This window comes from Protopterus annectens, chromosome 15.part0 (genome assembly GCF_019279795.1).
Source record: "Protopterus annectens isolate FY-2018-M chromosome 15.part0, PAN1.0, whole genome shotgun sequence".
Lineage (NCBI taxonomy): Eukaryota > Metazoa > Chordata > Ceratodontiformes > Protopteridae > Protopterus > Protopterus annectens.
The window spans coordinates 457,938,214-457,962,296 of record NC_056749.1 but is presented as its reverse complement, the minus strand read 5'-3'; the positions used below and the strand labels follow the sequence as shown (position 1 = coordinate 457,962,296).

General features: G+C 40.6%; 1 protein-coding gene across 2 annotated transcripts in view; it reads left to right on the top strand.

Annotated features, from left to right (window-relative positions):
• Positions 1–24,083, top strand: part of HEPH (hephaestin) — a 995,050-nt gene that overhangs the window by 376,158 nt on the left and 594,809 nt on the right. For both annotated transcript variants that reach the window (XM_044057195.1, XM_044057196.1), the window contains exon 9: positions 14,803–14,934. In XM_044057195.1, the coding sequence (XP_043913130.1) occupies positions 14,803–14,934 (132 nt within the window). The remainder of the gene's footprint in view (positions 1–14,802; positions 14,935–24,083) is intronic.

The window sequence follows — 24,083 nt, the reverse complement described above, 5'->3', positions numbered from 1 at the left end:
TTCAAGACACACCTCTCTCTATAGCAGTGATGGATGTTATTTTGGAGGCCAGGAGGCCTAACACCAGAAAATCTTATGCAGAAAAATGGAAGAGATTCTGTGCTTGGAACCAGGCACTAGGTATTGACATGACTGTTTCAAATATTACTCAGATTTTGCAATACTTAACTGAGATGCTGGATAAAAGCCTTTCCTTTTCATCAATTAAAATTCATGCCTCTGACATTTCAGCTCATTACAATACCGAACCACCTATTTTTTTCTCATCCATTGCTAAGACAGTACCTCAGAAGAGCCAAAAACATAAGACCTCCAAGGAGAGCACCAATACCTGCTTGGGACCTCAACTATGTCTTGGAAAAACTCACACTGCCTCCGTTTGAGCCAGCCTCTGCAACTGATATAAAATTCTTATCCTGGAAAACAGCTCTACTCCTAGCAATAACCTCTGCTAGATGAGTCTCAGAGTTACAGGCACTCATGGCTGTGGAACCTTTTATCATTTTCCATCCTGACAGGGTTTCTTTAAGGACAAACCCTACATTTATGCCTAAGGTAGTGTCCAGTATGGCCCTTAACCAAACAATTCATTTGCCTACCTTTTACCCAAACCCACAGAATAAGGGTGAGAGACTTCTGCATTCTTTGGACATTCACAGGCAGCTTCGCTTCTACTTGGATAGAACCAAAGCTTTCAGAAAGACTGAACAACTTCTAGTGGCATATGCTGCAGGATCACAAGGAAAGCCTATCTCAAAACAGACTATTTCAAAGTAGATAGGCCACTGCATTCGTTTCTGCTATTCACAGCATGGCAAATCAGTGCCTAAGGGCATTAGGCCACATTCAACCAGAGCAGCAGCCACTTCAGCAGCCTTCCTCAGAGGAGTACCAACCAAAGACATCTTAGAGGCTGCAACTTGGAGTTCAGTGCATACTTTTACAAAGCACTATCACTTACCTCACTACTCTAAATCCAGGGCAGGCTTGGCCATTGCAGTTCTGCAGGGCCTGATAGCCTCTACTAATCCTATTTAGCCAGCCTCCCAACCTTAGCTTTGGGATTCAACCCAATTGTAATGACTGCAACAGTGAAACACGATGAATATAGTACAGCTGTGTACCTACCATAAATGTAGATGTTCGAGTGTATTCACTGTTGCAGTCCAGGATGTTCATCGTGTTTCACTGTTGCAGTCATTACACTTGGGTTATCCTGCTGGCAGGCAACCCGCAGTCAGCCTGAATTCCAAAGTCCTGGTCCGGCATCGGTTGCTGTCGCCTCTTCCCTGACATCAGTGCGCCAGGGGTATAAAAGATGCAGCCGACGCCATTTTCTTCAGTCTTTCTTGCCGCGTGATGCCCGAAGCAAAAGCAGTTCGCAAGTGCCGGTCGGCCGACTCCTGAGATTTGCGAAATCGAATTTCAGATCTGAAGTCTTCAGTAAAGCTAAGTACCCCACTGGGGAAACTTTTTTCTTGCTCCAGATCAATGTCAGAAAACGTTAACAGTTGTATTTCTTGTGGGAAGCAAATATCTCATAAGGATTTCCACTCTTACTGTATTCCTTGCCTAGGCTCTGACCACGACGTTGCTAGTTGTCGGTTTTGTGCTAGATTTAACCAACGCACTATTAAGCATCGGTATGAGTTTGCTTTTCATTATTTTGGCAGAAGGTTTAACTACATAATGCCATTGGAACAACCGATGACCGGAATTCATAAAAAACCGCAAGGATAAAGACAAGGACAAGCATCCGAGGTCCAAAACCGACGACTAATCCTCTTCTAGGCCAGTCGCCAGTTCGCCGGTGCTCAGTGAGGCGCTTTTGCAGCCCCTGACTCCTGCTACCACAGAGCCACAGGCCGCTTTCGACTCCCATGTGGAGACAGCTAGGCCTCTGGATACTCAAGGTATTGGTCCTTCGGAAATTAATTCCTCAGATGGATCCGGAGTCGCTGAGCAGGCATCGGCTTCTGAGAGTGTCTTCAGACCTACACAACTTTATATAAAGCCTACTTCAGCATCCAAGACAAAGTCTAAAACAGTTTTAAAGACAAGGAAATCAGTACAGCATTCTCCAGGACAGGCTTGTATGCCTAAGAAACAGATGCTCAAAATGGCTGAAGCCCTAATTATTTTGATCAGGGGTTCCCATCCCCCTCCTGATAAGAGGCCTAGGCAAGACACTGAATATGATTCCTCTGATCAGGTTTCCATTTCCTCTGACTCCTCTTCTGATCAGGGATATTCTGTTCCTCCCTATGAGGATTCTGATGCTGAAGATTCTATTCCTTCAGCTTCTCCTCTGGAGGGCTATTCTTTTGGGGAAACCATGCATACCATGAGGGAGAATTTCCATTGGGAGAGCCAAGATTATTCCGATTCTAAGAAAAGACTTAGAGACTTTCTTTTACTTCCTCAGCACAGACCTCTTGCAATTCCCCATTCTAGACATAGTAGATGATGTTTTCTCCGAGTCCGGCCTGTCTCCAGACTCTTTACCTCCTGCCCCTGTCAAGCTAGACAAATACTACAGGGTCCCAGACACCCATAAATTTCTTTACAAAAACCCTGCTGCTAACCCAGAAACTATCTCACAGGGTCCCAAAGGGGTCAAGGCTGCTTCTGCCAAAAACCCTGTTCCCTCAGACAGAGATTCTAGGGCTTTGGATAGATGGGGGGAAAAAGTTTACACTTCTGCTACCTTGGCTTTAAGGGCTTTAAATTGTCAGTTTCATATGCTCAAATAACAGCACTATTTAATGTCTTTGTTAAAACAAAAAATGTTGACAAATTCTGAATGTACTGAGAACAAAGATTTGCAGGATTTATTGCATGCAGCTGAACAAGTGGGAAAACATACTTTGCAATGTGCCTATGATTCACTGGAGGCCGTGTGCAGGTCCGCTGTTACAGGTTCTGTTATTAGAAGGCATGCTTGGTTAAAGGAACCAAATCTACCTGATCATGTTAAAGCAAAATTATTGGATGCTCCATTGCAGCATGATACTTTGTTTGGTGTAAAGGCAAAGGAGGTGTTAAAGAAAATGGAGGATAAGGCAAAATCTATGCAGACACTAAAGGATTTCTTACAGGTACAGCCACCCAGATGTAGCAGGAACTGGCCCTCTAAGAATTGGTCCTTTCCAGTGTCAGATAGACCACAAAGAGGTAGATTCAGATGCCCTAGAGGCAGGCAAAAGCCCCAGGGCTCATACAGGCCCAAACAATGGGGTGCTTCTACCTCCAAAAGCGGAGAAGACAAATCACAGCCTTATGAACTTGTATCCCTCCTTCTTACTCTGTTATCTTTCCTCCTACTTCCCTCAAATCCTTTACATCCCTCTCCCCTTTCCTAACCTTTAATATTCATAGCTCTTATCTTTCCATACCCTTTAACACCCCTAGCTCACCTCTTATTTTGTATTATATTATTTACCTTATTACCTCTATTTACCCTCATCTTGTACCCTTACTCTAGGTTACCTTTATTCTGGTTTAACTTCTAAAATGGCTCCCCTTTCACCTACATTCCCTCTACTCTCAGTACTACTCCTAACTACCTTATTTTCAGCTTACCTCATTACTTTCTTTGAAATCTCACTTAATACCCGTCCTCACATCCCAAAGAAACATACATCTTCACTCTTTACTTCTCTCACATCATTCTCAAATACTAATTCCACCCCCAGCTATCTTCCACCTAAGTTTCATAGGCACTCTCACCTAAACTATACTACTCTCTCAGACAAAAAAATAAAGCTGCCTTCCCTTCTTAGAAGTAAATTCATATATAAACCAGACAATCCCACCTTACAAGATGGAGACATTCACCCCAACCCTGGCCCCGTACATCCCTCCTCTCAAGTATCTAGACCAGGCTCCAAAAATACCCTCCTTATAGGGCATCTTAACATACGAAGTGTAAACAACAAAGTACCCTACCTGCATGCCCTCCTTCACACACAGGGTTTTGACATTCTCTGCCTAACAGAGACTTGGCTTAAACCAGCCACTAAAGACACTGAAATTATACCACAGGGCTACAATATACTTAGACTTGACCGTTCTAAACGAAAAGGTGGCGGTGTATCAATCCTTTTTAAAGATCACCTCAATATCTCTACCCTTCCAGCCTATCCAACCCATAATAGTAAAGTAGAAGGCGTAATCTCTAAACTCCTATTAAACCCTAAAAAATCCCTCTACATCATCTGCCTGTATATACCTCCAAGTGACAACATACCCATCTTAGAAGACTTTCTTAGTTGTGTTTCTATCAACTACCCTCAAGAAACCATAATTCTCAGTGACTTCAATATTGATTGGAATACTATTAACACTGAAAACCCATCCTCTCACATAAACCTAAATGGCTTTACCCAATCCATCACTTCTCCCACAAGGCTTAATAAGCCCAGCAAGAAAGAGAGTATCCTAGACTGGATACTCACAAATAAATCCAACATTACTTATAAAGTAAGAATTCTGCCAGACGACCTCAGTGACCACTGCTTATCTTATATTACAAGAGAAAAGACTGAGTGCCTAAACCCCCCCTAACATAAGAAAAATATGCTCTACCAAGCACTTCCATATAGACCATTTTCAAAATGAACTCAAATCTTGTAATTGGAACCCCTTAAAATCACTTCCACTTAAAGATGCAGTATCATTCTTTAACTCTACCTTCCTGGCCATTCTTGACAAACATGCTCCAGAGCATAGCATTAGAATGAAAGCTAATTCAGCCCCTTGGCTCTCTCTTGAAACTAAACAACTAATGCTCTCTAGAAATAAGGTATGGGCCAAATGGAGAAGCCATAGAAACAGCTCTGATTTTCTCCACTTCAGCCAGCTTAGGAATCTCACCAAAAAAGCTATAATCTCTGATAAAAGAAAATACTACTGCGAACTTCAAGAAACTAATATCAACAAGCCTAAACAATTTTGGTCATCAGTCAATAGAGTCCTCTCACCAGGAACAACCAAAACTCCCTCCCCCCTTGATGCTGACCCTGACACCCCTCTCAAAACTGCAAATGCTTTTAACTCTTTCTTCTCCGAAACTATTCAAGCTCTTGCAAGACAACTGAATACTAACAACTTCTATCCCCCAAATAATCTAGTAGATTCTTCCTACAACTTTTCTCTACAACCTATCCCTACCTCCTTCATCTACAAACTAATTCACAAACTGAAACCTTGTACCCCCTCTGCTGACAAACTCAAGGCTGCCAAAGAAATTGCTTACCCCATATCTATCCTCATTAATAGGACAATCCAAGAGGGTACCATCCCTGATATCTGGAAAGTCACTTATATTATCCCACTCCACAAAGGTGGTAACTCTATTGACTACTCTAACTTTAGACCAATTGCTCTTCTGTCACCCCTAGGAAAAATCATGGAGAAATGCATTCATCAGCAACTTGTACAGTATCTCTCTCAACACAACATAGTAGCTAATTGTCAACACGGCTTTAGACCTCATCACAGCACCACCACTGCCCTTCTTTCCTTTGTAGACACCATCAATAAGAATCACAACAATAACCTTCTTTCCTCTGCTCTATTCATTGACCTCTCCAAAGCCTTCTCATGGTCAACCACTCATCCTTAATTCACATCCTTGAATCCCTCTCATTTGATAACCTTGCCATTAAATGGTTTACTTCTTATCTGAGTAACAGACAGCAAGCTGTTCTTTGGGATAACCATACCTCTTCATTACTACCCATCTCCATCAGAGTCCCTCAAGGCTCCATTCTTGGCCCACTTCTTTTCTCCCTCTATATTAATGATCTTCACACTGTAATCCCTCAAGCTACATGTATTCAATATGCTGACGACTCTACCATTATTTGTTCAGCTTCTTCCTCCTCAGATTTAATCTCACTAACCCAAAATATTTTTAATACAGTAGAAACATGGTTTACTAGACGGTACCTCCTTCTGAATGCTAAGAAAACCAAACTTCTCCTCTTCTCCCCTACCACTCGCACATCTCCACCTAACTTTACCATTTTGTCTAACAACGCCACTGTCATCTCTCCTGACTCTACAACTAAACTGTTAGGAATAACCATCAATAATAATCTCACTTTTGATCAACACATCAACAACACCATCAAATCAGTTAACAGAAAAATAGGAGCCCTATACCAAATCAAACCTTTTTTAACCCCAAATACCAGAGCTACTATTGCACACGCTCATCTGTTATCCACTTTCTTCTATGCCTCACCAATCTTAACCAACCTTAAGAAAACCAACCTAAACAAACTAGCTACCTGCTATAATAACATCGCCCGCTTTGCCACTAATAACCCTTTCAGAACCCATCACTGCCATAACCTGAAATTTCTAGGCTGGCTTGAACTACAAAACTGCCTTGCAACCTCACAACTCACTATTGCCCACAAAATACTACAAAAACCCGATAACACCCCTATACTCTCACAACTCTTAGTCCCCTACAGCAATCTTACCTCCATTCGATCCTCCTGTAAACTCTTAGCCAGCTCTATTAAGACTAACAACTCAGCTGGTGACTCCTTATTCACTAATTCTGTAGGTAGAATTTGGAATCTCTTACCCAGGGAAATTACTCAGATTACCTCCTTACCCCTCTTCAAACAAAAACTTAAACTACACTTCCAAAACCACTGGCTTTGTTCTTGTAGCACACCAGATTAACTTCTCCTCTACTTATCTCCCTCTTTTCACCTACCACTATGTTTATCGTAGTCACACTAGCAAATACCTTTATCCCTTGACCCTTGAACTTTCTTCTTTCCTCTCACTAACCTTCTCCTTTCTTTCCCCTCCCCCTCTTCTCTTTGCTTTCTCTGTCTTTTTCTTTCCCGTATTCTACTGCCTTACCTCCTCTTCCTCTCTTCCTTCTTGTGTGACACCCCTCTTCCTTTGGACCTTTTACCCTTATTCTCTCTCTTTATTTTAATACACTTTTTTTTTTCCTTACTAATCTATATCCTCTCAAATTTACTTGGTAATTTTGTTATTATACAATTGTACAGCTTTCTGTTTTCTGGTTTATCTTTTGATTTTATCAATTAATTAATTTTTGACTATCCTGTTATTTTGTTGTATTTTGTGTGGAGCTTTTCTCCCTGGGCCTCTACTGAAAATGGAAATATATCCAGCTAGACTAGCCCGGTCAGCAAATGTAAAATAAATAAATAAATAAATAGAAAACAGTCCCAATGACTTCCCTCTGCCAATGCCAAGCACTTATTTTTTGGCAGCACCCTTAGGGGGAAAGCTAGAACTTTTTTCACAAAACTGGCACAAGATCACCCAGGACAAATGGGTCTTAAATATAATCTCTCAGGGCTACAGACTCCACTTTCACACCCTTCCAAAGGCAAAAGGTATGCCAGACCTGCCATGCAATCAATGGCAAGAGGCACAAAAACAAGTTTCATCTCTCATGGACATGGGGGCTATTCAGCCAGTGCCACAACAAGAGCAGGGACAAGGATTTTAGTCAAGACTTTTCTTAGTACCAAGAAAGGACATAACCTGGAGACCAATTCTGGACCTGTCTATACTAAATATTTTTCTGGACATCCCAAAATTCAAAGTGTTGACTCTACAGCAGCTTCTGCCCATGCTGGACAAGAAGGCTTGGCTTGTAACTTTGGACCTCAAAGAGGCATACCTGCATGTCCCAATCAGACAAACTTGCAGAAGATACCTCAGATTCATAGCTGGCTCAATGCACTACCAATTCTCTGCACTGCCCTTTGGCTTATCTACTGCGCCCAGGGTCTTCACAAAATGCCTGGCACCAGTGATTGCATTTTGCAGACAAAGAGGAATTCAAATATACCCCTACATGGACGACTGCCTTATTCAAGCAAAGGACAAAGATATTCTACTACAGCATCTGACGTTTGTAAAAAGATTACTAATTTGCCTAGGGTACACAGTAAACGAAACAAAATCAAAACTAGTGCCCTCTCAAGAGAAAATATTCCTGGGTGCAAGCTTAAATACAACTTCCCAGATGGCTTATCTCATGCCAGACAAGCAAAGGCATCTGACGTCTTACTTCAAACACATGGCAACAAAGACCCAGTTATCTGCAAGGAAAATTCTGCAGGCTCTGGGCTACATGGCATCCTGCATTCTACTAATTCCATATGCAAGACTGCATATGAGGAAACTACAATGGTATCTAAAAAGTATTTGGACTCAACATTGCCACAGCCTGGAAACAGTAATTAATCTCATTCCCTGCCTGCATCAGGAATTTCAATGGTGGGCACAGGCCTGTCACCACAACAAGGGACAGCCATTCACCTTACCCACTGCCAGCCAGACACTAACAACAGATGCATCAGATTACGCCTGGGGGGCACACATGGCAGGAAAATGTATTCAGGGCACATGGCCCACAAACCAAATGCATCTTCATATCAATCAAAAAGAGATGCTAGCTGTACAAAATGCCCTGACAGCCTTCAAGGACCTACTTCATCCAGGACAACTACTGATAAAGACAGACAATACTACAGTCATGTGGTACATAAACAAGCAAGGGGGCACTCATTCCTACCCCCTCTGCAGGCAAGCCATGACTTTGTGGAACACAGCATTGACATATCAAGTACATCTGCAAGCACAATTCCTGCCAAGAAAGACAAATAATTTGGCAGACGAACTAAGCAGAAACCTCATGGATACTCATGAGTGGAAACTGGATCCACAAATCTTCAACATGATAACAGGGAAATGGGGATGCACAGACATAGATCTATTCACCTCCCCTCACAACTGCCAGCTACAGAGATTCTGCACTCAGACGTATCACAAGCAAGCATGGAAAGTGGAAGCCCTTACATTCAGCTGGAAAGCTCTTACAGTATATGCCTTCCCTCGTCTGCATCTCCTCTCCAAGGTACTCCTAAAGGTCAGACAAGAGAAGACAAAAATGATACTGATTGCCCCAGACTGGCCACGCCAGCACTGGTACCCAATCCTAAAGAGCTTGTCTCAAGGCCCAGCCTGGACATTGCCTCTAATACCTAATTTGCTGACCCAACAGAACAATCAAATCCTGCACAGCCAACTCAAATCCTAAATCTGGCTGCATGGCAGATAATGTGATCATTCAGAACATACCTCTCTCTAAAGCAGTTATGGATGTTATTTTGGAGGCCAGGAAGCCCAGCACCAGAAAATCTTATGCAGAAAAATGGAAGAGATTTTGTGCTTGGAACCAAGCACAGGAAATTGACTCACATGAACCAAGTATTCCTCAGATTTTGCAATACCTAACTGAGATGCTGGACAAAGGCCTATCCTTCTCATCAATTAAGATCCATGCCTCTGCCATTTCAGCTCATTACAATACGGATCCACCTATTTTTTCTCATCCACTGCTAAGACAGTTTCTCAGAGGGGCCAAAAACATAAGACCTCCAAGGAGAGCTCCAATGCCTACATGGGACCTCAATTCTGTCTTGGAAAAACTCACACTGCCTCCTTTTGAGCCAGCCAATACAACAGAGATAAAATACTTGTCAAGGAAAACCGCTCTTCTCCTAGCAATAACTTCAGCAAGAAGAGTCTCAGAGTTACAGGCACTAATGGCTGTGGAACCTGTTATTATTTTTCATCAGGACAGGGTTTCTCTAAGGACAAACCCCACATTTATGCCTAAGGTAGTGTCCAGCGTGGCTCTTAACCAAACCATACATTTGCCTACCTTTTATCCAAACCCACAGAATAAGGGGGAGAGACTTCTGCATACTTTGGACATACACAGACAGCTACGCTTTTACTTGGACAAGACTAAAGCCTTCAGAAAGACTGAACAGCTCTTAGTGGCATATGCTGCAGGTTCCCAAGGAAAAGCCGTTTCAAAGCAGACTATTTCAAAATGGATAGGCCACTGCATTCGTTTCTGCTATTCACAACATAGCAAATCAGTGCCCAAGGGCATTAGGCCACATTCTACCAGAGCAGCAGCCACGTCAGCAGCCTTCCTCAGAGGAGTACCACCCAAGGATATTTTGGAGGCTGCAACATGGACTTCAGTGCACACTTTCACAAAGCACTACCATTTACCTCTCTACTCTAAATCCAGAGCAGGCTTTGCCACTGCAGTTCTGCAGGGCCTCATAGCCACTCCAAACTCTATTTAGGCCCAGCCGCCCAACCTCAGCTTTGGGATTCAACCCAAGTGTAATGACTGCAACAGTGAAACACGATGAACATAGTACAGTTGTGTACCTACCATAAATGTAGATGTTCGAGTGTATTCACTGCTGCAGTCCAGGTTACCCTCCCACCAACCCCCTTTTTCTTTGCTGGGACTTATCTGTACCTTTCTATTCTATACAGCCTATGTGGTGTATTTGCTAGTAGATGAAGGTTATGTGCATGCTTTTTTATGATCATACCCTTTTGGGGGCACCTGACATCTGGGGCAAGAAAAACTGAAGAAAATGGCATCGGCTGCATCTTTTATACCCTTGGCGCACTGACGTCAGGGAAGAGGTGACAGCAACCGACGCCGGACAAGGACTTTGAAATTCAGGCTGACTGCGGGTTGCCTGCCAGCAGGATAACCCAAGTGTAATGACTGCAACAGTGAATACACTTGAACATCTACATTTATGGTAGGTACCCAACTGTACTTTACCCACCCACCATCCCCCTTTTCCTTGCTGGGACTTATCTGTACTTCTCTATTCTATACAACCTATGTGGTGTATTTGCTTGTAGATGAAGGAAAAGTTGTTTTTTGTGTATGCATGCTTATTGGCATAATTTAGCCTACCATTTTAGGGACACCTGGCATCTGGGGCAAGAAAAACTGAAGAAAATGGCGTTGGCTGCATCTTTTATACCCCTGGTGCACCGACGTCAGGGAGGAGGTGACAGCAACAGACGCCGGACCCAGACTTTGGAACTCGAGCCGACTGCGGGTAGCCTGCCAGCAGGATAACCCAATTGTAATGACTGCAACAGTGAATACACTTGAACATCTACATTTATGGTAGGTACACAACTGTACTTTCTTCCAAATCATACATACCGGCTATTTCCTTCATTCTATACACAACAGTTTAATTATCCTGATAAGACTAGGCAGTTGATGGGAAGTAACTGCTGAATACTTTTCCCAATGTTTCCCAGAAGGCATCTGGTAGTGTGCTGCAGAGGATTAAGGCTATGAACTTTTGCCTATTGTATGACTTTGATACAGTCACTTAATCAAGCAATGCTTCAGAGTCATCACTGAAAAGTAGCTTGTGTACAGTTGTTATACCTTGTTAAAGTATTTTAAAAAGGGCCAAATACTCTTAATGACTGTTTCCTGCATAAACCATATAAAAGTTGGAGTATTCCTGTCTTCTCGTTGACTTGTAGTTGCACTGAGCTAACTATATTTTGTGCTGAGGTGGTAAAAACTCCATCTGGAAAGCACTCATAATGAGACCCATGAAGACTCACATTCCCACTCGAGACCTTTACAAGAGAGAGCTATGTGGTAGGAAAGGCACCACCACAGCTACAAAGTGTCTATATGTAGAGGTGAGTCCAGCTACATCAAAATTATACTTTCCTACCTTTTGCACAAGCTGGGGCTTCTACTGCACGTCCCTGTAGCTACTGTCCACTCCTAAGGTCTAGATTGCTTGTATCTGTGCATGCGCTGCCACTGCAGTGATGCATACCCTTAACCACACAGGCAGTAAGCTCTCAGGATGGCATCATACAGGCATTTCAGGTTGAGACCAGCTAAGCTACTTTGGTGACCTAATCGTCAGGCATGAGCCAGTGGACACCACCCACAGTTCTACCTTTATGGGTGAGTTGTTGTAACCAAAGTCTGGTCAGAGTCCTAATAGATTTAATGCAAAGTCTCACAGAGTCTTAGTTTTTATTTATTTATTTAAGTTTGATGACCAGGAAAGTCCACCATGGAGCCCATTTTCAGTGGAGGCCTGGGGAGAAAAGCTCCCCAATAATTGCAAGTTACATTTCACATGTTACAAAAGGACATAGTTCATACAGCTAATTAAACATTTACAGATAAGCTCCATGATATTTGCAATTGGCTTGTCACAATGTTACAAAAATGAAAAGACATAATTCAATACAGAAATTTCAACATTTACATAAAGTGAATATTTTTTTATAAACTCAATTGTAGGTTTAACATTTCAAAATATATAGCTACTAGCCATTAGTAGGTTAGGAAAATATTGTGCATGGAGAGGGTAATAGTATAACTGAGGTTGGAGAGTATAGTATAATAGATATTAGAGAAAAAAATAGTTTTTTTGTAGGGGAGGGATTGTTTTGGGTGTGATGAAGTAATAGTAGAGGTAGTTGGATGAGTCAGTGCAAGGTGGAATAAAGGGGGGGGGGGTTAAGTTGGAGCGTGGCAAGGACATTTCCATTTGGAATAAAGATGAGAGTGTAGCTGAGATTTGAAATTTGTATGGTTAGGTAGGTTGCATAGGTGTGTGGGGAGAGAGTTCCACTGTTTAGCTAAGGAGTGGGACAGCAGTAGATGGCCAGGAGGTTGTGCAGGTTTGCAGACCTGAAGGAGATTTTGTTTTTTGGATCTGAGTGAGTGATTGGGAATGTAAGGTTTTAAGGAAGTAGCGAGAGCTGGGCAGTTGGCAGATTTAAAGATTAACTTGGGCAATGGTGAGTTGTAGGTAACTGAGGTAGTTCGGTAGTTCAAGCCAGTTGAGGGTGAGGAGGGAGTGGCAGTGTTGGGATGAGTTTTTTGAATTGGTTGCAAATTTGGAGATCTTGTGGTAGCAGGATTTAAGTTTGGACAGAAGGCCAAGATGGAGACTGATGAAAAGAGGGGCACCATACATAAGGGAGGGGAGTAGGAAGGTTGATGAAAGAGTCTGACAGGTAGAGGGGCTTACAAAGCGGTTGTGACTGTAGAGGAGACCTAACTTTTGGTGGGTTTTCTTGATTGCTGAGCAGATGTGGGTGTCATATTTTAGTTCTTCATCAATAATGATGCCAAGAAGCTTGGTGTTGGGAACAATTTCAAGGAGGGTGTTGTTTTGGCTCTGTATGGTGAATGTGGATTTGTCAGTGGAGTTTTTGGTAGGGGAAAAAAACATTAGTTTGGTTTTATTTGCATTTAGTGCCAGACGGTTAGATTGCATCCAGGTTTCTGTTTTGGAGAAGGCTAGCTGGGTTTTTGCTAGGAGCTCGGATGGGGAGAAGGCTGAGCAGATGACTGTTGAGTCATCTGCATATTGGATGATAGATGAGTCTGGGATGGATTGGTGAAAGTTTTTAATGAATAGGTTGAAGAGAAGAGGGCCAAGAACAGAACCTTGTGGGACACCTGTGGGTGTGGGAAGGAAGGGGGGGAGGTTGAAGTTTTCCATTGGACAGCTTGTTGGCAGTTGGACAAGTAGCTGGAAAACCAGGCAATGGTGGTGGGAGGGAGGTGTAGTGTGGAGAGTTGGGATATAAGTAGGGTGTGTGAGATGGTGTCAAAGACCTTTGACAGATCTAGGAATAGTGTGGATACGAACTTGTCTGAGTCACATTCGAGGTTTATGGTTTCAAGAAAGGAAAGATGTTTTGGATTTTGTTGAATTTACATCTCACTAATATGGAGAGACTTTGGTTGTTATTTTGCATTTAGAATATGCATACCATTAAGAAATTAGAAGTCCTATAAAACCACTGAAGGTTCACAAAGTTTGGCTGATAGGAACATATATTCTGGGAATGCTCTTTCCTACAACCATAAGTTGTTTATAAAACTGCAGTCTGATAAAATTGTTTTACCACTCAAAATACTTCTTTTGTCAGTGTAGTACAGTGCTAGTTAGTGGCACTGACATTTTCCTGATTAGAAATAACATTTAAGTGGAAAACAAACTGATCTTTTATATTAGACTTTCATATTATGCTGGGATTAAAGGACATAATTTATTCACAGACAGCTTTGTGGACAGATTAAAAGAGATGTTCTTCTTTTTCTTTAAACTGAGTATCCTAGATTACTATGTAATGATGATTAGTTCATGGTTTTCTTTACCAAGTTTTTCTTTCTCTTTATTCATTGCCAACATGGACCCATTTCAGTTACATGAGAAGGGTTACAATGGAACGATAAATGAGATCTATATGGATAGTTTAGAGAAGCTAGTCTGCCTGCATGTTTTTGGGAGGAATCTAGAGTACCTGTAGAAAACTCACCTAGACATGGGGAGAATACACCAGCTCCACAAAGACAATGATCATCAGTCATGAGTGAATTCTGGCACTGTGAGACAGAGATTACTGAGAAATGACAACACAATACAGTATTAAGAGAATATGCATCTAGTTATTAATTGTGTATCACACCAATATGTATATTTAAAATGTATAAGATTACAAACTTGCCTTGGATTCTGTCTTTATGCCTCCCCACCTCATGTTCCTGTCTTTTCCTATTCACCATTCCTCCTTTCCAGTGTGTTCTGTAATTAAAAAGGTTTAAAGAAAAGCACTTTAAATATTGTTAATATAATTTGATTTGGGTATGACTAGAAAGGACATGTCATATGACTAGGGCCTCCACTCCCTCCACATTTAAACACAGCTGCAAGTTTATATAAATGAGCCTGACTGGAGAATGCATAACCTGTGTTGGTTCAACTGTCAGGGACGAGAATACCTCAAAGGCTTAGTTCTCATAAGTAATCCTCTGTTCCCTCATCAGATCACATAGAGCATCTTTTAGAATCTCTTGCCAGTCATCTAATGTAAGGTTTCTCTTTTCAGGTCCAGTCATTAAAGCTGAGGTGGGAGATAATATCACAGTAGTTTTCTTCAACAATGCATCCAGACCCTACAGCGTCCAGCCTCATGGGGTTCTTCATGAAAAAGGAAGTGAAGGAACTATTTACAATGATGGTATGCATGTACTTTTCTTGTTACATTTGTTAAATCAATCTTCAGCTATAAAAATAAAATTAAGAAACCAGCACATTCAGTCACTGATTGTGTCTGTGTCCTACAAAGAACCAAAACAGCTACAGCAGATTATTTACAAACTCATTTGATTGGTCATGTTTCATATGTGCTTACAGTGTAGGTTGAAGTGAACCAACATTACTGTTTCAGTACCATTTTGCAGGACATTACCTCAGTGTCAATTTTTTCATAACGCCTGTTCCTGCCTTAGGGTTAATGAACATGAGTGTGGGATGATCACTATACCTAACAGACCATTATAAGCCTCTTCTTGTCTACTGATTCACTAACCATCAGAGGCTTTTCCATCTCATTTTTTTGTGTGTTTTAAAATAAATCAGTCACTTTTCTAAATATATCTACACATATCTAGAGGGTCTGAGTCGTAGTCATGTGGCATCATTTACTGAGATCAGTTTGTAAAGGAAACTACTTCCACAGAAAAACTGCTGTAGGGACAAACACTATCATTTTATTATGTCAGTCAAATAATCCTCCATGCAATATTTGCTGTAGTTTAAATGCTTCAGCACATACTTGTCTACCTCTAAGCACAAGAAATCTGGACAAAGATAAAAACAATGGGGGACAAATGTCCAAAATCAGGGACAAATTTGAAATATTGCTATTATAAACTTAGAAAGTTGCTAGAGTAAAAGGTTTTGCATTAAGACATATTTTTCTGAAGGATTTGAAGTCTGAAACGTGTATGTCATTATTTACTGACAGCGATCCACACTGATTTGACAGAACTCCCCCATCACAAATTTTAAGAAGAGCAGGCAAAAAAAATGTAATGCTTAAATCTGGATATTCTGCAAAAATCTGGGCAGTTGAGAGGCAGGCTTCAGCATCTTGCGTTTGCAGTGCATCTGTGAAGAACCTTGGACTGCCATCTGGGGGATAAGTAAGGCATTCAAATCAGGCTAAGTTATGCCCTAACAAACATACAGTAATAATATAGTGCTAAACATCAGCTTGAACAATTGCATCAAAAAGTAATTGGAATTTAAATGTGTCTAACTGTGAGTTTCAATCTTTATGTGATGTCCTTATGTTTTGTCATTTTCTAAGTATTTATATTTAACCCCCCCCCCCCCATGGTGGCACAGTGATGCATTGATTAGCTCATCTGCTTCACAGTGCCTAGTTTTCCAGTTTAGGACTTGGCTTGTGTGCCTTCTGTGTTGAATTTACATGTATTCCATGTGTCTTCATGGGGTTTTGTTGGGCGCTCTTTTTTTTCCTACAATGAAAACAAATGCAGGTAGGCAGGTGGAATTCTGATGCTCAATATTGCCTGCTAGGTATGCATAATGTGATTCTTCATGTGCCCTATGATGGATTGATGATCCATCCAGGAACGTTTCCTGCGGGTGCTAGGCTTATATGTGGAAACACTTGTGTCATCACTCTAATGCAAAATTAGAAATGGTGTACAGTAGAGAGTCGTTTATCCAAACTAATTGGGGCCTAGGTTAGTTTGGATAATCAAACATATAATTGAACAGGATAAAAAAACTTCTAAAATCTTTTTTTTTCTTCATCCAGGAATATACTTTTCAACCATTCAGCAATTGTAATGGACAATAAGGAATATTTTTCACATACAATGTGGCTACAATTTCAAAAAACATGCTCAAGCAAATACATATAATGTTTACGTATTCAGACTTCATGATTTTTCCTACCAGAAAACTTTGGAAGGCTGGTTCTGATAACTGACATTTTTGATAATCGTCTCTCTGTAGCTAGAACACTGCATTCTGCACTCACTCATATTGCTGCCCTGCCACCCACCTAACATTTAAAAACACATACTCAATACATAAAATGTTGCCCTTATACATATAGTAAGTGGATAAATTACTTTTAACATTTCTCACTTCAGACCATATGATTGCAGTTTTTATCAGTGCATTTTTAGCACATTAGCATGTTGTCTAAGCTGTATACTGTAAGTTTTAGTTTAGACAGTTTTAAACAGTCTGTGCTCTTTTGATAATAAGGTTTCCAAGAGATGCTAAGAAAAGACATATAATCATTTCAGTAGAATGAGTATCCCTAGCTACACCCTTGAGTAAGATTCATTTCTTTTCTGTTTAAATATTAAGAAAGCCTCATCTTAGATATTTTATTTTTCTTTGAAAAGAGTAAATTGTGACTACAGTTAACTGCCAAATGGTACAAGGTGTAAAGGAAGTGACCTACAAAAAACAGTAACAAGTTTTGATAGTTACTGTTTCACTGTCAGGTCAATATGCAATTATTATGCTTCTGTGCCATTACTGCTAATGTGTCAGACTCTAGTTATGGACCCATTTCCTGCTTTATATAAGCTCTGTATTGCCATGGCAGTAATTTGGTTGAAGCTGTTACTGAACATGGATAGAGGGGTAAGTGGGTGTATGGTTTCCTTTAATCTCTGTCATTGGTCTTGCCCTGGGGGAATTACGATTAACTTGCCTCAGCAGAATGCTGTGTACATCATGTCAATGGCCAGCTGCAGATAGAAAAGTACATATTAAAAGCACAGATGCTCATGACCAACAGAAAGATATTATACTGCACAGGAGTGGAAAAAGTAGTCAAGTAGGAATTTTGGGCAAAGGACCGAGGTGAATAGCTTGAGTTTATGTACATTTTAATTAAGACAAATATCTGACTGCATAAAGTGATCTAATATGAAGTAATGCCAGCCATGTAAATTTTATATAAGATGACTGAAAACTGCCTAAGTTATGAGGCCTCTTTTTCAACTAGCACAAGTGGCTTTTAACATTTTCTTTAAATATGAATCTATGCTTTACGTGAGCATCCCTCATCCACGGATATGGAGAAGGATTTTTTTCCTGCATCCTTTCATAGCCTCCACACCTGCCAACCACCAAGATGCTAACACTGCCCATTATTCTCTTTACCATGTGAGAGAAACCTATAGCATGGTTTTACCCAGGCAGCCATGATGAGAGATTCCTGGTATGGGCCTAAACCCAAATCCTGGAGGGTGATGTGAGCATCACCATCCCGATGTGGGCGCCCTATGCTCTTCTTGTAATTTGAGCAGGGTCAGTCACTATTGGTCTGTGAAATCTACTGTCATGAGCTTGGTATCACCAAGCTCACATTCATGGGGCTGTGGCCACTGGGGCATGCAAGTCTCTACTTGCATGGGAGCAACTGACTGACAGATCACCATCTTCCTTCCTCTCTCCACTGTGGGTGAACTGGCATACGTTGCTCACTCTCCCATTCCCTGTCCAGGTCTTCCAACACCAGAACTGCTACTTTAAGTCAGGTCATCTGGGATGTATTAAGGCCCTAGCCCTGTACACCACAAAGCCACACAAATGCAGAGAAAACTTTGACTTCATCTGAAAATGATTCTGCAGAAATTTTAAACTCATCCTAAGGCTGTCTGCCTGGAATAGCCTTTATTAGTTAAGAGGAGATTAGCATGGTGAATTGAGTGAGGCTTTCCCCACTTCAACTATCTGTTGTATTATGTAGATAAAGTCCAGTATACACACACAGTCAGATATAGTAGAATAAAGAAGCAAAGCAAATTATGTGTATCCGCCAGATGTTTTACTCATTTTTATGATTTGCACCAAACATTGTGATATATCCTAAAATACAGTTTCATAAATAACATGAGAAAGGGCTTTACATGCAAAATTAGAAGGTGAGGCCACAAAGAGACCACAGTGAAAATGTGGCTTGGCTCAGTTTCACAACAATTAAAATTCACCCAGTGCTGCTGGTTTCCTGGGTTTAAATTCAGACTACGGTCAATATAGATCTGACTGTAGAGGGAAGGACAGCGTAGAAAAAAACAATTCTTGCATTGCATAAGTGGACAGTCTCTGTGACATCTGGATGAACTTCCACTGCAGCCCTGTCACGTATGAGTAAATAATAGCGTGACCTTAGAGGGTGGGCAGCGACTGTTAGGCATCCTGATGTCTGTGAGGCAAGAAAAATGGGATAATAGAACTCCATGAAACTGACTTAAACTTCTGTTGCAAAACTCTTCACCTTTGTTTCCTAATCTCTACAAGCAGTTCACATATGACAGCAGAAGTTAATAGGCAAAGGCACATTTACAGGCTAGACATATCCAACCTTCCTGGACAGCCAAGGGATAGCATATCAATGCTATTACATTCATCTCAGAAAACCTTTGCTGCTTAACTTCCTAACTTGTCCATTATATAAACTCAGTGGCGGCTGGTGACTTCAAATCACAGGGGGGCTGCAGGAGACGCTGAATGGGTGGGGTCAAAGGGAAGGGGTGTGGTCAACAATAAAGGGGAGGAGCTATGCACAAAACCACAAAAAACTAACTTTAATTAAATACGCTGCCCTGGGTGGCAAACCATCATTATGAAAGTCCAATCAAGACAAAAATAAGTGTAGAAGAATAAAAATATTTCAATGCATTGGCTGCATGACAGCTTACTTAATATCTAGATGGAAACAAAAGGTTGTGAGGCATGAAAAAATAAATTACTTTTTAAATACATTACTGGAATGCCAGTCAAAATCAAGTATAAGAAAAACCAGAAGCACTTAACTCAAACCACTTCTCCTTGCACTGCAGTTCTAATTATAATATATTCAGCTTTATTAAAGTACCAAGCAACATGCTGAAAGTAGAAATCTATGTGATGCCCCACTTGTAAAAATGTTTCTTATCCAAAAAGACCTGCTGCCTGACAACTTGTTTCATGGGGAAAACATGATAAAAGTAAAAAATGAAAAGCAAACAAGAAACAAGCTCAAGATACATTGCTTAAAGGATTACTGTACAGGTTATGGACCACACATGATTGGCATTCTGTTTAGTTTACGGGTAAAGTCTGTAGAGATGACTGGAAGTCTCCAACAAGTTTAATGAGCTTTTTAAAATAATGGAATCCTGTCCTTTAATACCCAAGGCTTATACATTATCTAGTCAAGTATTCTCTGCATGGCAACAACAGAAAGGCTTTCAATGTTGGCAATTCTTTAACAGTATGCTTATTAAAGCTTACTTGCATCTTACAATGTCAGACAACAAGCTTACCTTATGGTCATTAAAGCATTGCTACTTAAACACAGAGCAACAGGCACTTTGAGTAATAAGCATAAATCTGAGTAATAAGCATAAATCAACAGTACAAAAATATGACAGAAACCAGACCATTCTGCAAAATCAAGGACAGATGAAAAGCCACTGTAGTACTTATGCAGTGTGTCCTCCCCATCCAAGGTAGATACAACTACTCCTTGCCTTGCTTGGACACATCCAGAGTCACTACATGGGGTAGTGGGGTGCAACAAGCATGTCACAATTTGAAATCTCTCTGGCTGACTGTGATGGCCCTGACACATTTGTCATACCTCTCAACCTCAAGAGCAAGAAATCTGGACAAAGCCATACACAGAAGTGGGACAAAGGCACAACAATAAGGACAATTTTAAATATTGCTCTAATAAACTTAGAAAGATAATAGAATAGGTCTTGCATTAGTATGAATTTTCTGAAGGGTATAAAATCTGAAACTCAAATGTCTGTCATTTTCTAACTTCAGTCTTTAGTGATTTGTCACTAATTTGCCAAAAACACAATTTTATGAAAAATGGACCAAAAATGTGATGCAAAATATAAAATAGACACACAATACAGCTGCTACCTGTCAAAGAAGGGACACTTTAATATTAGTACTGCTACCTTGAGCAGCTGACAAAATAAAAGAATCTACATGCATTTCAAGTAATCTATAACTTTGATTATTACAGTTATTTCTTAATTGTAAACCCTCCATGTTTTCTTCCAAAATTGCTATTTTTGGAGGGATTATTAAGGAAGAGCAACATTTTGAGCCAAAAATTGGGGACAGTTGAGAGGTTGGCTATGCCTAATTCTATAAAGCAATTTATTTGCATGTACCTCTCAACCTGTTAATGCAGTAAATCTGAACAAGGCCAAATATATTGGGGGCACATATAAACAGTACTAAAAATTGCTCTTGTATAAATTGAGACAGTTGATAGAACGGCTCTTACTTTAACATGCATTTTTATGAAGGTTATGAAGTCTGAAACTTATTTAGTGACTTCTGGCAAATCATTTAGGAATTAAAACTACAAATTTTATGAACAACAAACCAAAAATAAAAAGCAAAAATCAATTCATTCTTTGAAAATCTGGACAGTTGGGAGGTATAGTTCAGCTGGGCCTGTCTGAGTTTGCTGCCCTTCCCCCCCCTGACAAAATAATGGTTGAACTGTAGCCTCTGCAGCCATTCCAATTAACCATTACTTGGCTATTTCACTCCATTTACCATAAACACTAATGTGCATACTGCTTTACTTCAATGATTGGACTTCATTTGAAAGTTTTATTTTGTATTTTACAGCACAAACATTAAGTCATCTGTTAAACAAAGCAATGCAGTCTCACAATGAAAACTTAGCATTAAAACTTCTCTGCCCTTGAAACTCACATTCATTGAAACAGCATTGAAACCCACATTCAAAGAAAATACATTTTGCCAGTGGCAGATAAAGATTAATTTTGGGCTGTTTTGAATCATAGGCCCCTTGCATATGAAACATACATGTGCTCTTTGATACACCTTCCTCATTGTACTAAAAATTATATTCCTACAATACAGTACACTTGTTAGAGGGTGTTTGAAATTTGTTTTGAACATTTTTCCAGTAAGCAATGAAACAAAACATATGCACCCATAATGGCAAAACTGCCCAGTTGAGAACATTTATCATAAAAAAGTCTACTCAGACTTCCATAGTCCACCATTATTAGTAAATATACACAATTCTACAGTCCACCATTATTAGTAAATATGCACAATTCCACAGTCCACCATTATTAGTAAATATGCACAATTCTACAGTCCACCATTATCAGTAAATATGCACAATTCTACAGTGCACCTTTATCAGTAAATATGCACAATTCTACAGTCCATATTCAGTGAATTCAGTTCTTGCCATAGCTGTCAACCTTAGCACAAAACCTGGACAAAGCCAATAATGGGGAATACAGTCCCAAAAATAGGGACAAATTTAAAATATTCATCTTATAAACTTAGAAAATTGCTAGAAAAAAGGTTGTGCTACTATGTATTCTGAAGAACATGAAGTTTGAAATTCAAATGCCGGTCAATTTTACTGCGGACAGAACAAAACAATTTTCAGCAGAGACGAGGAATTAATACTGCAGACACGTCTTTGTAAAATGGCAGGGCACCAGAGCAAATCCACACAAACACAGGGAGGAGATGCAGACTCCACACAGAAGCCACCCCAACCAAGAATCAAACCAGAAAACCTATAGCTGTGAGGCAACAATACTACCACTGCACCATCAAATCTGCAAGGAATTAAACATTCAGAAACCTGAAGTCTGAAATTCAAATGCCGGTCAATTTTACTGCGGACAGAACAAAAACAATTTTCAGCAGAGGCAGAGGATTAATACTGCAGACCCGTTTTTGTAAAATGGCAGGGCACCAGAGCAAATCCACACAAACACAGGAAGGAGATGCAGACTCCACACAGAAGCCACCCCAACCAAGAATCAAACCAGAAAACCTATAGCTGTGAGGCAACAATACTACCACTACACCATCAAATATGCAAGGAATTAAACATTCAGAAACCTGAAGTCTGAAATTCAAATGCCAGTCAATTTTACTGCGGACAGAACAAAAACAATTTTCAGCAGAGACGCGGGGATTAATACTGCAGACACGTCTTTGTAAAATGGCAGGGCACCAGAGCAAATCCACACAAACACAGGGAGAAGATGCAGACTCCACACAGAAGCCACCCCAACCAAGAATCAAACCAGAAAACCTATAGCTGTGAGGCAACAATACTACCACTGCACCATCAAATCTGCAAGGAATTAAACATTCAGAAACCTGAAATCTGAAATTCAAATGCGGTCAATTTTACTGCGGACAGAACAAAAACAATTTTCAGCAGAGACGAGGAATTAATACTGCAGACACGTCTTTGTAAAATGGCAGGGCACCAGAGCAAATCCACACAAACACCAGGAGGAGATGCAGACTCCACACAGAAGCCACCCCAACCAAGAATCAAACCAGAAAACCTATAGCTGTGAGGCAACAATACTACCACTGCACCATCAAATCTGCAAGGAATTAAACATTCAGAAACCTGAAGTCTGAAATTCAAATGCCGGTCAATTTTACTGCGGACAGAACAAAACAATTTTCAGCAGAGACAGGAATTAATACTGCAGACACGTCTTTGTAAAATGGCAGGGCACCAGAGCAAATCCACACAAACACCAGGAGGAGATGCAGACTCCACACAGAAGCCACCCCAACCAAGAATCAAACCAGAAAACCTATAGCTGTGAGGCAACAATACTACCACTGCACCATCAAATCTACAAGGAATTAAACATTCAGAAACCTGAAGTCTGAAATTCAAATGCCGGTCAATTTTACTGCGGACAGAACAAAAACAATTTTCAGCAGAGACGCAGGAATTAATACTGCAGACACGTCTTTGTAAAATGGCAGGGCACCAGAGCAAATCCACACAAACACAGGGAGGAGATGCAGACTCCACACAGAAGCCACCCCAACCAAGAATCAAACCAGAAAACCTATAGCTGTGAGGCAACAATACTACCACTGCACTATCCAATCTGCAAGGAATTAAACATTCAGAAACCTGAAGTCTGAAATTCAAATGCCGGTCAATTTTACTGCGGACAGAACAAAAACAATTTTCAGCAGAGACGCAGGGATTAATACTGCAGACACGTCTTTGTAAAATGGCAGGGCACCAGAGCAAATCCACACAAACACAGGGAGGAGATGCAGACTCCACACAGAAGCCACCCCAACCAAGAATCAAACCAGAAAACCTATAGCTGTGAGGCAACAATACTACCACTGCACCATCAAATCTGCAAGGAATTAAACATTCAGAAACCTGAAGTCTGAAATTCAAATGCCTGTCAATTTTATTTAACATTTGTTTATCAGGACAGTCTGACTTGGAACAAAAAAACAATTTTCAGCAGAGGCCCAGGA